Below are 16,506 nucleotides of genomic sequence, written 5' to 3'. Positions count from 1 at the left end.
TATTTTATTTTACCTTTATTTAACCAGGTAGGCAAGTTGAGAACAAGTTCTCATTTACAATTGCGACCTGGCCAAGATAAAGCAAAGCAGTTCGACACAGACAATAACACAGAGTTACACATGGAGTAAAACAAATATATAGTCAATAATACAGTAGAAAAATAAGTCTATATACAATGTGAGCAAATGAGGTGAGAAGGGAGGTAAAGGCAAAAAAAAGGCCATGGTGGCGAAGTAAATACAATATAGCAAGTAAAACACTGGAATGGTAGATTTGCAGTGGAAGAATGTGCAAAGTAGAGAATAGAAATAATGGGGTGCAAAGGAGCAAAATAAATACAGTAGGGGGAGAGGTAGTTGTTTGGGCTAAATTATAGATGGGCTATGTACAGGTGCAGTAATCAGTAATATTCTAGTTGGAATACTTTATTTTCACCCTAACTCTTACTCATTAATTTAGCATCTCACTCCAAATTGTGTCCAAATGGCTTTTTGAAGGACTTTTTGAGTCCCAGTGCCAACAAATAAAAACCATCAATAATAAATATCTGTTAAGAGAAATGTTCTGATGCCAAACCAAAATGCTGGCTTTTGGGCTGTACAAATCAGTGGTCCTGTGTAGGTGTTTTATTTATAACAACTATCAATAATTCACAATAGTGGCCTTATTTGTTTTTACCCATACACTGTATGTTGTGTTCCAGATAAATATTTAAGAATATAACGTTCAGCCATTGACAACCAGTGCTGAAAAGTCTTACCTGTAAATGCTACTTAAAGTGGGTATAGGGTTGCATGAAGTTGCATCTTGCACTCAAATCAATCCACATGGAAATATATGCCGTTCGTACTTAAACATAATAAAATCAATTGCCGAAAATTGAAAAAGGAACTCACGTAAGGTACAGACTCCAGAGTATCCGTGTTGACAATTATTGGGGCGGGACTCGCCTGAAAAAGAGAGAAAAGGGGGGAGAGAAAGATAAGAAAAAGCAAGAGAAGCCTGGACCCACCAGTGTCCTACTTTCTATAAATGGATCCAAAGGACAGCTTCTGGATCATGTGGTGACTTCACCCTGTATCATGAAGAATTCCAGAGCCTTCCTCTAGACGCTAGTGCCGTCGGAATGTATTCAGACCCCTTGAGTTTTTCCAAATGTTGTTACGTTACAGTTAAAATTGTACCCCCATTTTCTCCTCAATTTTGTTATTACGAACTTGTCTCATCGCTCCAATTCCCCAACGGGCTCAGAAGAGGCGTCCCCCGAAACATGACCCCCCCCCCAAACCGCGCTTCTTAACACCTGCTCGCTTAACCCGTAAGCCAGCCGCACCAAAGTGTCGGAGAATACACCGTTCAATTGACGACCCATGTCAGCCTGCAGGCACCCGGCCTGCCACAAGTAGTCGCTAGACCACGATGAGCCAAGTCAAGCCCCCCGGCCAAACCCTTACCTAACCCGGATGACGCTGGGCCAATTGTGCGCCGCCCTATGGGACTCCCGGGCAAGGACAGGCTGGGATCGAACTCCAAGCTGTAGTGAAGCCGCAACACTGCGATGTCGTGCCTTAGAACGCTGCGCAACTCTGGAGGCCGATTACAGCCTTATTCTAAAATGGATTTAATATATCGTTTTTTTTTACAAATCTACGCACAATACCCCATAATAACAAAATGAAAACAGGTTTTAGAAATGTTTGCAAATGTATTAAAATTAACAAACATAAATACCTTATTTACATACAGTGCCTTGCGAAAGTATTCGGCCCCCTTGAACATTGCGACCTTTTGCCACATTTCAGGCTTCAATCATAAAGATATAAAAGCCAAGAGGCCCATGATCACTCTGGATGAACTGCAGAGATCTACAGCTGAGGTGGGACACTCTGTCCATAGGACAACAATCAGTCGTATATTGCACAAATCTGGCCTTTATGGAAGAGTGGCAAGAAGAAGCCATTTCTTAAAGATATCCATAAAAAGTGTCGTTTAAAGTTTGCCACAAGCCACCTGGGAGACACACCAAACATGTGGAAGAAGGTGCTCTGGTCAGATGAAACCAAAATGTAACTTTTTGGCAACAATGCAAAACGTTATGTTTGGCGTAAAAGCAACAGAGCTCATCACCCTGAACACACCATCCCCACTGTCAAACATGGTGGTGGCAGCATCATGGTTTGGGCCTGCTTTTCTTCAGCAGGGACAGGGAAGATGGTTCAAATTGATGGGAAGATGGATGGAGCCAAATACAGGACCATTCTGGAAGAAAACCTGATGGAGTCTGCAAAAGACCTGAGACTGGGATGGAGATTTGTCTTCCAACAAGACAATGATCCAAAACATAAAGCAAAATCTACAATGGAATGGTTCAAAAATAAACATATCCAGGTGTTAGAATGGCCAAGTCAAAGTCCAGACCTGAATCCAATCGAGAATCTGTGGAAAGAACTGAAAACTGCTGTTCACAAATGCTCTCCATCCAACCTCACTGAGCTCGAGCTGTTTTGCAAGGAGGAATGGGAAAAAAATTCAGTCTCTCGATGTGCAAAACTGATAGAGACATACCCCAAGCAACTTACAGCTGTAATCGCAGCAAAAGGTGGCGCTACAAAGTATTAACTTAAGGGGGCTGAATAATTTTGCACGCCCAATTTTTCAGTTTTTGATTTGTTAAAAAAGTTTGAAATATCCAATAAATGTCGTTCCACTTCATGATTGTGTCCCACTTGTTGTTGATTCTTTACAAAAAAATACAGTTTTATATCTTTATGATTGAAGCCTGAAATGTGGCAAAAGGTCGCAAAGTTCAAGGGGGCCGAATACTTTCGCAAGGCACTGTAAGTATTCAGACCCTATACTATGAGACTCGAACTTGAGCTCAGGTGCATCCTGTTTCCATTAATCATCAATCAGATATTTCTACAACTTGATTGGAGTACACTTGTGGTAAATTTAATTGATTGGACATGATTTGGAAAGGCACACACCTGTTTATATAAAGGTCCCACAGTTGACAGTGCATGCCAGAGCAACACTGTGCCTTTCCAAATCACTCCAATCAAGTTGTAGAAATAGCTCAAAGATGATCAATGGAAACAGGACAAATCTTAGCTCAATTTCAAGTCTCAAAGCAAAGGGTCAGAATAGTTATGTAAACAAGGTATCTGTTTTTTATTTGTAATAAATTTGCAAAAAAAATCTAAAAACCTGTTTTTGCTTTGTCATTATGGGGATGAATGCTTGTAGATGAATGAGGAAAGCTTTTATTGAATTAATTTTAGTGAAGTGAAGGGGTCTGAATACTTTCTGAATGCACTGTATTTGCAGGTGTTTGACAGCCAGATACTTCTAAGCAATAAGATGACTCCACATTATCTTCCAATAGCCTTTCTGGTGCTCACTCTTACAGAATGCCCTGAAAGGGAAAGGCTGGCTCAGGCAAGTGATTCCAGTGTCTTTCAGCCTTTTCTACTAAACCTTTCGATGTTTCCATCAAACAAAGCTCCTTCATATTTTTTACAAATTGTTTGGAGCAGGTAGACTGATGTGTGTGTGTATGTTTGAGGCAGAATGGTGTTTGTTGGTAAATCAATATCTCTGATTGAGACACTTTCTGCTTACAATGCACTGCTGCTAATTGACTGCATAGATTCTCAACCACATAATCTCTCTCAATCAGGGAGAGGAAGGACGAGAGAGAGAGAGCATGTGTGTATGTGTGCATGCACGTGTGCAAAGAGAAAGGGAGAGGGGAAGATTGATTTGAGTGCATTTAAATGAGCAGCACTCAAAGAAATCAATTGAGGGGCTATTCAGGATTATGATTATTATTCAAAGGCAGTTTATATTTAACCCGCAGAAAATGAATGTAAACCTTTATGCCTTACCAGGAATACTAGACTCAATGTATGTTGTTAATTAGTTCACTGTTAATACAATCCCCCCCAAAATTGTGCAAGTCAGTCAAGCATTCACTGCAGACAACGAACTTATGATGCAGAATGCCTCATATGATGCAAAACACATGCATCATCGTAAGAGTTTTTGCTTTGTACTGCAAGTGCTCCATGTTGTAAACTTGAATGCTGACAATTTTTGGGGACTCCATAAAACCACACTGGTCTAGTTTACACTATGTGTAAGGGAGGAGTGAGGAGCTAGATTTTCCCCATGCAATATTCATCGTAATGACACACACACACACACACACACACACACACACACACACACGCACGCACACACACACACACTAGCTTGGTACTCAGCATGTGTGCAAGTATAAGTCATGTGCACACAGCTGAATACATGCAGTACATACCGGGTACAGACACTGTACTATTGCGTGACTGCATTTCCAACCAATTTTTGTCTTCCTCTCTTGACAATGGTGCATACTGACATCAGTTCTTTCAGAGAAGCATATTAAGTCTGAGGCCCTATCTAAATTTCCTGTGATTCCTTGCATCTCCTCACCTCCTCGTCAACCGTATTGGAGGATATGATCCAAAGTCCCTCCCTCCAATGTGTTTTGAGAAGGACACAAGGAGAGATGATGCGAGGAACAGAGGACAGACAAATTCAAAAAGAGCCTGAACCTGCAAGAAAGGGGACTGATCGGGATTCACTGTGGGGAGCCTGGTCTGATCTACATCTGGGGTTAATTAGGTGTTAATAACTACAATACACAGAGCATTGTTAATTACAAGTCTAATACCACGTCCCAAATGGCACCCTATTCCCTTTAAAGTGCACATATTATGAACAGGTTCCATCCGGGTCTATTTAAAAGTACTGCACTACATAGAGAATAGGGTACAATTTGTATTGCATAAGAACCCTTTTAGCTATCGGAATTCCACCTCAAATGTATAAAACATGCAATAACTTGGCAATGTCACCAAGCTACTGTCTGTGGATTACTGACGATTAGTTGGGGATGAAATGTGAAAATGTTTCTGCTGAAGATGGCTGCATCCCAAATGGCTCCCATAGGGCTCTGGTCAAAAGTTGTGCACTATATGGAATATGGTGCCATTTGGGATGCAGGCAACTTCTTATATTTGACTGCACAATGTAGCAGAATATATCAACAACTATTTCAACCACTTATGCTGCCAATGATTTAGCCTTTCACTCCTCGGCAAATAACGTACATGAACATTTACAATGCCTTCAGAAAGTACTCATACCTCTTGTAACACACATTTTGTTGTGTTACAGCATGAATTCCAAATGGCTTAAATTCTCACTCATCCACACACAATACCCCATAATGACAAAGTGAAAACACGTTTTTAGAAATGGGAGCGCATTTATTGTAAAAGAAAAACAGAAATATCTCATTTACATAAGTATTCACACCCCTGAGTCAATACTTTGTAGAAGCACCTTTGGCAGCAATTACAGTTCTGTCTTTCTGGGTAAGTCTCTAAGAGCTTTCCACAGCTGGATTGTGTAAATGTTCCATTATTCTATTCAAAGTTCTTCATGCTCCGTCAAGTTGGTTGTTGATCATTGCTAGACAACCATTTTCAGGTCTTGCCATAGATTTTCATGTCGATTTAAGTCAAAACTGTAACTCGACCACTCAATAACATTCACCGTCTTCTTGATAAGCAACTCCAGTGTAGATTTGGCCTTGTGCTTTAGGTTATTGTCATGCTAAAAGGTGAATTAATCTCCCAGTGTCTGGTGGAAAGCAGACTGAACCAGGTTTTCCTCTAGCATTTTGCCTGTGCTTAGCTCCATTCTGTTAATTTTTTTATCCTGAAAACTCCCCAGTCCTTAATAATTATACCCATAACATGATGCAGCCACCACTATGCTGATACATATGGAGAGTGGTACTCAGTAATGTGTTGTATTGGATTTGCCCCAAACATAGCGCATTGTATTCAGGACAAAAAGTGAATTGGTTTGTCACATTTCTTGCAGTATTACTTTAGAACCTTGTTGCAAACAGGATGCATGTTTTGGAATATTTTTTATTCTGTAAAGGCTTCCTTCTATTCTCTCTGTCAATTTAGGTTAGTATTGTGGAGTAACTACAATGTTGTTGATCCATCCTCAGTTTTCTCCTATCACAGCCATTGAACTCTGTAACTGTTTTACAGTCAGCATTGGCCTGGTGAAATCCCTAAGAGGTTTCCTTCCTCTCCAGCAACTGAGTTAGGAAGGACACCAATATCTTTGTAGCGAATGGGTGCATTGATACCCCATCCAAAGTGTAATTAATAACCACCATACTCAAAGGGATATTAAATGTCAGCTTTCTTTATTTGTACCCGTCTACCAATAAGTTCCCTTCTTTGCGAAGCATTAGAAAACCTCCCTGGTCTTTGTGGTTGAATCTGTGTTTGAAATTCACTGCTGGACTAAGGGACCTTACAGATAATTGTATGTGTGGGGTATAGAGATGAGGTAGTCATTCAAAAATCATGTTAAACACTATTACTCCTGAACTTATTTAGGCCATAACAAAGTTGTTCAACACTTATTGACTCAAGAAATGTCAGCTTTTCATTTTTAATTAATTTGTCAAAAATTCAGAAGACATAATTCCACGTTGACATTAGGCCAGTGACAAAATAAATCAAAATGGTATCTATTTTACATTTAGGCTGTAACACAACAAGATGTGTAAAAAGCCAAGTGATGTGAATACTTTCTGAAGGCACTGTAGCACCACTGGTGCTGATCAAAACATAACAAAGGGGAAACTTTTATCCTGTCAGACACATCTTAAGCTGTTACTTTAGTATGGGATGTTGAGAACCCTGTACTCCAATTTCTCAGTGCAGCCATCGTGCTCTAGTTCATTTTGCTCAATAATTTAAGGGCGAATCTATGTGTAGTGCACCATGCGTAGAAATAACACATCTATCATTTACAAGAATTTGTTCACATGTAAAAACAGTCAACAACAAAAGCAGATCAAGAGAAGGAGAACAAGAGAGAGATTATTAAGAGTGGGGGAAACATCAAGGTTGCGGCAAAGGAAAGAAAGTTGCGGTCGGTCTTGGAGAATGGTTTAAATGATGGTGGGAGGTAGATGAGGGGGAGAGAAAGGTAGTCCCAAATCAATGTAGTCCCTCCTGGATTTGACTTTTTTTCATGTTTTATTTAACTAAAGTCAGTTAAGAACGAATTCTTATTTACTATGACGGCCTAGGAGCAGAACGACAAATGTTTACCGTGTCAGCTTGGGGATTCGATCTAGCAACCTTTAGGTTACTGGCCCAACGCTCTATCCACTAGGCTACCTGCTGCCCCCCTGGATAGGGGTAAGCCCATCAGAAGACAAGGTGAAATAAGTACTATGTTGCTTACACCTATCCAATCCCTTCAGGAGTGCCCGGGGAGGAGAGTCTACCCAGCAAACAGGGAACCTTCCCAGAACATTAGCTAAGATTCCCAAGTTCTAGTTAGGGTTTTCTTACATTAGGATGGTAAACATCCCCAAAACATTCAAATAATGTTTTTGATGATTTTTTGTTGTTGTAGAAACTGATTTTAATGAAATATCCTTAGAATGTTCTTCTAACGTTCACAAACAATTTGTGCACAAAATGTGTAACAACCACCACAGAACATTCTCATTAGGTTTCCAGGTAAAGTAATAACACAATTTAACAGTAATGTTTTTAGGACACTGCCGCAACAAAATGTTGCCAAAATACAGCACACAAAAAGCCAAAATACAGCACACAAAAAGCCAAAATACAGCACACAAAAAGCCAAAATACAGCACACAAAGTTGTAGACACATTTACAACATAAAACACAAAGCACTACAGTTTAAAAAAAGACATACATTTACACATTGAACAGCAAGATGATTTGGGAACGTGTGGCGCCACTAGGGTTCAAAACATTGACAGGCCCCCCCACTTAATTTTCCATCATAGTGTTTAGGCTAGCTTTCAACTAATTTAAAGGGACAAGCCTGTGTCATTTCAGGACCTTTTGAAGCGCATTCCAACCAGAGAACTGGAAAGCTTTTTTCCCTAGCTTTGAACCGGCCTCAACAAAACACAATCATGTGAGCGGAGGCAATAGTTTTAATTGGAGCTGTCTCAATATGGCCTTGTAAATAAAAACGTACCACTGATTTAATCTCCGATGAACTAAGGAAGGCCAACCCACTCTCGGGTACAGTGATGTGTGAGCGCTTTGGAGTTAGTAACAACCCTCAGCGACCCAAACCTCAATCCCTGTACACAGGCATTTTCCCCACTGCACTAAAAACTGATATGGTGAATCCCCTTCTGGAGAAAAGTAATCTAGAATCTTCAGCTCTTAGCAATTTTCGGGCCAATCTCCAACCTATTCTTAAACAAAATTCTGGAGAAATTGGTTTTCAAACAGCTAAATAATTTAAGTGCCAACTGTATTTCTGTATTCCAATCTGGTTTTCGGGCCCACCACAGCAGAGACAGCTGGTGGTAAATTATCTTAGAGCCAACACAGATGCCAAATAGCATCCCAGAGTCGCCTCTTCACTGTTTATGTTGAGACTGGTGATTTGTGGGTACTATTTAATGAAGCTGCCAGTTGAGGACTTGTGAGGCATCTGTTTCTCAAACTAGATACTCTAATGTACTTGTCCTCTTGCTCAGTTGTTGCCCCGGGGCCTCCCACTCCTCTTTCTATTCTGGTTAGAGCCAGTTTGCGCTGTTCTGTGAAGGGAGTAGTACACGACGTTGTTCGAGATCTTCAGTTTCTTGGAAATTTCTCACATGGAATAGCCTCCATGTCTCAGAACAAGAATAGACTGACGAGTTTCAGTAGAAAGTCTTTGTTTCAAGCCATTTTGAGCCTGTAATCAAACCCACAAATGCTGATGCTCCAGATACTCAACTAGTCTAAAGGCCAGTTTCATTGCTTCTTTAATCAGCACTACAGTTTTAAGCTGTGCTAACAATTGCAAATGGGTTTTCTAATGATCAATTAGTCTTTTAAAATGATAAACTTGGATTAGCTAACACAATGTGCCATTGGAACACAGCAGTGATGGTTGCTGATAATGGGCCTCTGTACACCTATGTAGATATTCCATAAAAAATGCAGTTTCCAGCTACAATTTCCTTTACAACATAAACAATGTTTACATTGTATTTCTGATCAATTTGAGGTTATTTTAATGGATTAATTTTTTTAAATTTTCTTTCAAAAACAAGGACATTTCTAAGTGACCCCACTACTTTTGAACAGTAGTGTATGTACAATAAATGTCTAATACATTGTGATGTGATTGCAAATATTTGCCATAATGTCTTTCTACATGGATTGTTGTTACATTAAAGAAACATTAATGGGCTGTTCAACATGTAATTTTGTCATTCTGGGAGCATAGGAATAACATAGGAAGAAGAACTGGACAGATCTCGTGTCATATCTCCACAATGTTCCCACAACCTACAGAAATATTTTCGGAACTTTTAAATAACGTAAAATAGTGTGTTCTGGGAACGTTCTTACAACATCAGGTGTATGTTTTTTTCCAACCTAATAGAAACATTGTAATTATCAGCACAACTGGACAGGTTTGTGTTTTGGGAACAAACCGTATCTCGTCATATCACCACAAAGTTACTCCAACCTGAAGAAATGTGTCATAAAAAATATGGATGTCCCCACAATTTTCCCACCAGACTGTACCCACAACCTAATGAAATATTCTGGGTACCTTTCGAAAACTGACAGAATGTGTTCTGGAACGTTCCTGCAATGTCAGGCGAATGCTTTAAACATTGTATAATCATCAGCACAGCGAGACAGTTTTTGTGCTATGAGAACATTTGCCCGTAACCTAAGAAATGTTCTGGGAGCTTTCACAGAATCCATTTTTAGTTTGCTGGGTAGGGGGTGATTTGGGATTCAGGGGTAGAGAGAGGAGTAGAGATGAAATGAGAGTGGAGCACAGTAAAAGAGGAGAGGACGATATAGCAAATGAGACAGAAGTGATACAGAGAAAAAAAGGTCCCATTTGGGATGCAACTATTCTCTGTTCAGCCCCATGTATCAACGGGAAACTCTAGTGAAACCAGAGTGCTGCATTGCCTCATTGAAATCCTGTAGCCCTGTTGATGGATGTTCCAACATTATTTGCTCTTGGCACACATCCCCATGGCAATTTCAGTCGTGCTACGGTTGCACAAACATTATTCATCGGACCAATAAGCATGCATTGCATAACGGTTTAAAGCAAACCTTTACTAGACGTCACACATGATCCCATTGTAATTGCCAAGATTGGTTATGTATTTGGAATTGGGAAGTCATATTTTTTGATTATGGTCTGAATTTTTATGTTATGGCATAGTGCCTTATCTGTCAATGACAGATAGACAACCAAACAACCCAAAAACTGACTGTCAGATCTGACACTGTTTAAGGACAGATTTTTCCCATAGGCAACTCCAGCATTGACACTTTACTATACTGAACAAAAACATAAACACAACATGTAAAGTGTTGGTCCCATGTTTCATGAGCCAAAATCAAAGATCCCAGAAAAGTTCAATTTGCACAAAAATATCTCAAATTGAGCGTACATTTTCTTTTATTTATGTCAATGTCGCCAACAAAACAAAGAATGAGGGCACGACCGTGAAGCTTACTAGGGCTATAGTGCCACTAACAAAGTCAACTAACCACAAAATACAAAGGAAAAAAGGCTGCCTAAGTATGATTCCCAATCAGAGACAACGATAGACAGCTGTCCCTGATTGAGAACTATACCCGGCCAAACCATAAAAACAGAAAACATAGAAATAAAGAAGCTAGTATGCCCACCCTAGTCACACCCTGGCCTACCCAAAAAAGAGAATAAAAGCTTCTCTATGGCCAAGGCGTGACACTGTTAGTGAGCATTTCTCCTTTGCCAAGGCAATCCATCCACCTGACAGGTGTGGCATATCAATAAGCTCATTAAACAGCATGATCATTAAACAGGTGTACCTTGTGTTGGGGACAATAAAAGGCTACTCTGTAAAATGTGGAGTTTTATCACACAACACAATGCTACAGATGTCTCAAGTTTTGAGGGAGCGTGCAATTTGCATGCTGACTGCAAGAATGTCCAACAGAGCTGTTGCCAAATAATTCTATGTTAATTTCTCTACCATAAGCCGCCTCCAACGTCATTTTAGAGAATTTGGCAATATGCCCAAATGGCCACACCACCGCAGATCATTAGTAACCATGCCAGCCCAGGACCTCCACATCCAGCTTCTTCACCTGTGGGATCTTCTGAAACCAGCCACCCGGACAGCTGATGAAACTGAGTAGTATGAAAATAACAAGATTACAACAACTGAGACATAAACTGAACAAGTTCCACAGACATGTGACTAACAGAAATGGAATAATGTGTCCCTGAACGAAGGGGGGTTAAAATCAAAAGCAACAGTCAGTATCTGGTGTGGCCACCAGCTGCATTAAATACTGCAGTGCATCTCCTCCTCATGGACTGCACCAGATTTGCCAGTTCTTGCTGTGTGATATTACCCCACACTTCCACCAAGGCACCTGCAAGTTCCTGGACATATCTGGGGGGAATGGTCCTAGCCCTCACCCTCCAATCTAACAGGTCCCAGACGTGCTCAATGGGATTGAGATCCGGGCTCCATGCAGGCCATGACAGAACACTGACATTCCTCTCTTGCAGGAAATCACACACAGAACAAGCAGTATGGCTGGTGGCATTGTCATGCTGGAGGGTCATGTCAGGATGAGCCTGCAGGAAGGGTATCACATGAGGGAGGAGGATGTCTTCCCTGTAACGCACAGCGTTGAGATTGCCTGCAATGACAACAAGCTCAGTCCGTTGATGCTGTGACACACCGCCCCAGGCCATGACGGACCCTCCACCTCCAAACGATCCAGCTCCAGAGTACAGGCCTCGTTGTAACACTCATTCCTTCAACGATAAACCTTGACTCTTCAGAGAAGAGCACTTTTTGCCAGTGCTGTCTGGTCCAGCGACGGTGGGTTTGTGCCCATGTTGCCCGGTGATGTCTGGTGAGGACCTGCCTTACAACAGGCCTACAAGCCCTCAGTCCAGCCTCTCTCAGCCTATTGCGGACAGTCTGAGCACTGATGGAGGGATTGTGTGTTCCTGGTGTAACTCGGGCAGTTGTTGTTGCCATCCTGTACCTGTCCCGCAGGTGTGATGTCCAGATGTACCGATCCTGTTCAGGTGTGGTTACACATGGTCTGCCACTGCGAGGACAATCAGCTGTCAGTCCTGTCTCCCTGTAGCGCTGTCTTCGGCATCTCACAGTACGGACATTGCAATTTATTGCCCTGGCCACATCTGCAGTCCTCATGCCTCCTTGCAGCATGCCTAAGGCACGTTCATGCAGATGAGCAGGGACCCCGGGCATCTTTCTTTTGGTGTTTTTCAGAGTCAGTAGAAAGGCCTCTTGTGTCCTAAGTTTTCATAACTGTGACCTTAATTGCCTACCGTCTGTAAGCTTTTAGTGTCTTAATGACCGTTCCACAGGTGCATGTTCATTAATTGTTTAGGGTTCATTGAACAAGCATGGGAAGATCTGTGAAGCTATTTGCATTTTTACGAATTATCTTTGAAAGACAGGATCCTGAAAAGGGGACATTTCTTTTTTTGCTGAGTACAGCTATTCACTTTAACATCACCAAGCTAATGGACTGGGAGGAGAAAGCATTGCTACATTCACATATTATGCAAGAGTGCATCTTTTGAACAGCGCATCCTCAACTCACACATCATTTTAGATGTGACGCCTACTGGGTATCTGCCTGCTCTGGGGTGAAGTTTCCTCTAGGTACAGATCTAGGATCAGCTTCCCCTCCCCAAACTCTAGCCATTAGTGGGGAGAAACTAAACTGAACCAAGCTCAAGGTCAGCGACTTCACCCATCTATCTGCCTACAGCTTGTGTCACTCTCTGAGGCAAATCTCACAGAAGTCTCGTTTTTAGAAAACACAGTAAAACAGAGTAATGATTCAGATGAATGTCTGAATTAAAATGCATCCTAGCTGCATTTAGTTTAGGCTTTGTCCTCTTGTTAAGACAATGCCTGTTGGCATATTGGCATAGCTACTTAATATTGTAAAGTTCTCCAGCTCTATGCAGCTCCCAGCCGTCAACAAAGAACCCTGAAGATTACACACGAAAGCTATAATCCAAATTCAGCACCTCGGCTTTAGCCCGTGAGTGGGTTTGCTGAGACGGCAACTCATTCCCTCCCATACGGCGCCAAGTGGAACACAAACTCTTACACACATACGCGCGCGCGCACACACACACACACACACACACACACACACACACACACACACACACACACACACACACACACACACACACACACACACACACACACACACACACACACACACACACACACACACACACACACACACACACACACACACACACACACTAACCTAACCCTTGGTCCTATACAGCTATATAACAAAATCCCTTCTCAATCCTGTTACCCTAATGGTCCCCTTAGAGCTGCTCTGATCTGGACCAAAATGCATGAATGGTTGGTTACCTGGTAGTGGTCCTGCCAGCTCTGACTCTGCGGACAGCCGCATTCGGACCACAGGTCACAGCTGCCTCCTTTGGCGCGGACCACAGAGCGTCCTGGGCTTCTCCAAGAGCTTTCAGAGTGGGTAGCCATAAGACGGCCCCTCTGCCGGGGCAGAGTAGCACCCCCCGAGGCTGAGCCATAGTGGTATCCCTGGGGCGGTTGCTGCTGCCATCCACAATAGCACGGCACCTCTCCACAACCCCTTCGGTCCATCTCCACAAAGCAGCTCTGCTGTTTGTTCAGGTAGGCAGCAGTTATCCTGCCCCGTGCAATCCCTTGCTCCCTCTCTCTTTAAGGTTTCTTGTCTTCCGTGCTCTGTGAACAAGGGAGGTGATGCTCGACTCCTCTAACGATAAATTAACAAACGACACTGTTAAGTTGGCAGTGTGTGCGTGTGTGTGTTTCCCTGCTCTGAGAGAGAGTGCGTGTGCATGTGTGTGAGTGAGTGGTGACAGAGAGCCTATACTTCTGTTAGAGACCAGGCATGATAGGAAACTGAGAGGCAACAACAGCAGCAGCAGCCAAGCAGCAGCTGTGTGTGTGAGAGAGATATAGAAAGAGAGAGATAAGGGGTGGTCAGGGGCAGAGAGAGAAGGTGGAAGAATAACAAAGAGCAGAGATGAAACAGAGAGAGAGAGAGAGAGAGAGAGAGAGAGAGAGAGAGAGAGAGAGAGAGAGAGAGAGAGAGAGAGAGAGAGAGAGAGAGAGAGAGAGAGAGAGAGAGAGAGAGAGAAAAGCTGAATTAGAGAGAGAGAGAGAAAAGCTGAATTAGAGAGAGAAAAAGAGAGAGAGACAAGCAGAGATGAGCAAAGAGAAGGGGCTGGCCAGGATCTTTTGCGTTGCTGGCCATGGGCTGGCTGGTAGCTCTTTGTCAATAGATGACTCAACCTGCAGCACAACATGAGGGCATCCACGAATCCAGGCAGAAGCAATCTATGCTCCGCACAGCTGGGAATTTGAGACCAGAGCCTGCACTACAAATTGGTTCAGGTGGAGACAGCCTCTCTGTTTTCAATTACAGATGCTTCGGTCTTTCTCGCCACTTGAGTTTCTAACTGGGTTTGATAACATTCTTACCTCTAAACCGCCTCCACCAAGAAACACATGGACCGAATCAAACCCAGATTGAATCATTGTCACTTGTAGTTTTAATGATACATATTTCTCTGTGTATAACTGTAATTCATACGGTAGACAGCATTTGAAAATCCTACAATGCCATGCAATCTCATAAAATGGTAATAAAGAAAAATGTGTTCTTGTCATTGTGGAGATTGAAATGCGTCTCAGCACAAGGCATGTGGCCTATTAATCAATGACCAACCACAATACACACTCCATGATTGATAGAATTTAAGTAGGTGGCCAAATGATTCATGCATTGGCAAGAATAAGGTCACTGGCACTTTCTTATTCAATGAAATGTCTGTTTTTTAGTCCAGCGTCAGATTTAATCACAAGTGAAGGGCTTAGATGGAGTAATTGATGCTAAACCGCTCAGGCTAAAATATCCAGCTGCTTTTCGATAAGATTAATGCCTCACACTGACATCTACTACTGCACAACTGTTGAAAACCAGCCGACCACAAAAACCCTACTAGAAATTTCACAACAGATTAAAGATAGACTCCGCGATATGATGTAGATACAGAAAATAAACACATTGTGGGTCAATTTCCACAACAGCTAAGAGCATTGAAGTATGAGGCTCAACTTCCCAACTGTTTTGGTGCCCTGGCTACAACGCTGAAACAGAGTGACCCGAACCTGAGCACATCCACAGATACTGTGTGTGACTGTGATAGCAAAGTCATGCGAGACACATTTAGTATGATATGTTATGTTTCGTATGGAATGTATTAATTTGTGGCTGTCCATCACCCAATTCGTATTACATGTTACGAATTTGCAAACGTACAATATGTTACGAATGAGTAAAACGTACAATACGTTACGGTTTCCTTTTGTCCAGGTTTGAGATTGCGTCATCTGTGGCGCTGTTGGGGTGGTATGCGAAATGGAGTGGGTCTAGGGTTTCCGGCATGATGGTGTTGATGTGAGCCATGACCAGCCTTTCAAAGCATTTCATGGCTACCGACGTGAGTGCTATGGGCTGTAATCATTTAGGCAGGTTACCATCACTTTCTTGGGCAAAGGGACTATGGTGGTCTGTTTGAAACAGACTGGCTTCTGGCTTCTGGTTGGGATATGTACGTATGGCCACTGTGGGGACAACACCGTTGATGCACTTCTTGATGAAGCTGGTGACTGAGGTGGTACAGTATACTCCTCAATGCCATTGGATGAATCACAGAACATATTCCAGTCTGTAATACCAAAACTGTAGCGTAGCAACCGCGTCATCTGACCACTTCCATATTGAGCGAGTCACTGTACCTCCTGCTTTAGTTTTAGCTTGTAAGCAGGAATCAGGAAGATATAATTATGGGCTAACATGCTAAGTAGTTACAAAGTAGTTAAAAGTAATAATTAGTTGAACAGTTGCTAATCAGCTAAAATGCTGAAGTTGTCCCTGATGAGATTTTGAACTTACAACCTATACGCCCGACCGACCTCCCTGCTTTTGTTTTTGCCTTAAGTAACCATACCAACATATCATACTAATTTCTAGGGTTCCGGATTTACATTTACTATGTTGGTCTAGTCTATGAGACCAGGCTGTAATCAGACCCGGTGTCATTGGTGACATGCTTCTTTCCAGGCAGCCTTTGAGGCTCCGGAAATCCTAACCTTGCCCATTAGTAGTGAAAATGCTAACCTGACCCAAGATCAGTGTCTAAAGGCCACTTCACCATACTATTTGAGAGATAAGCACTACAATGAAGTACCCAGAGCCTACAGAATACTTGATAACAACACAGGACAGAAATACTTCCCCATGACAGAGGATACTCTGAA

The 16,506-nt window shown here is 42.1% G+C and overlaps 1 protein-coding gene across 29 annotated transcripts in view; it reads right to left on the bottom strand.

Moving 5' to 3' along the window:
* The window catches only part of dlg2 (discs, large homolog 2 (Drosophila)), a 358,023-nt gene that overhangs the window by 76,287 nt on the left and 265,230 nt on the right, over positions 1 to 16,506 (bottom strand). For 28 of the 29 annotated variants that reach the window (XR_006832625.1, XM_046306955.1, XM_046306960.1 and 25 more), the window contains one exon: positions 898 to 951. Coding sequence is in view for 28 of the 29 variants with exons in the window: in XM_046306955.1 (XP_046162911.1) it covers positions 898 to 951 (54 nt within the window). In the remaining variant the exon portion in view is untranslated. Of the gene's footprint in view, positions 1 to 897; positions 952 to 13,548; positions 14,164 to 16,506 lie in introns of those variants that run through there. The other variant, XM_046306975.1, reaches the window with a different exon arrangement.

This window comes from Oncorhynchus gorbuscha, linkage group LG16, assembly GCF_021184085.1.
Source record: "Oncorhynchus gorbuscha isolate QuinsamMale2020 ecotype Even-year linkage group LG16, OgorEven_v1.0, whole genome shotgun sequence".
NCBI lineage: Eukaryota > Metazoa > Chordata > Actinopteri > Salmoniformes > Salmonidae > Oncorhynchus > Oncorhynchus gorbuscha.
Note: the sequence above shows the minus strand (reverse complement) of the source record. Positions and strands in the feature narration are given on the sequence as shown.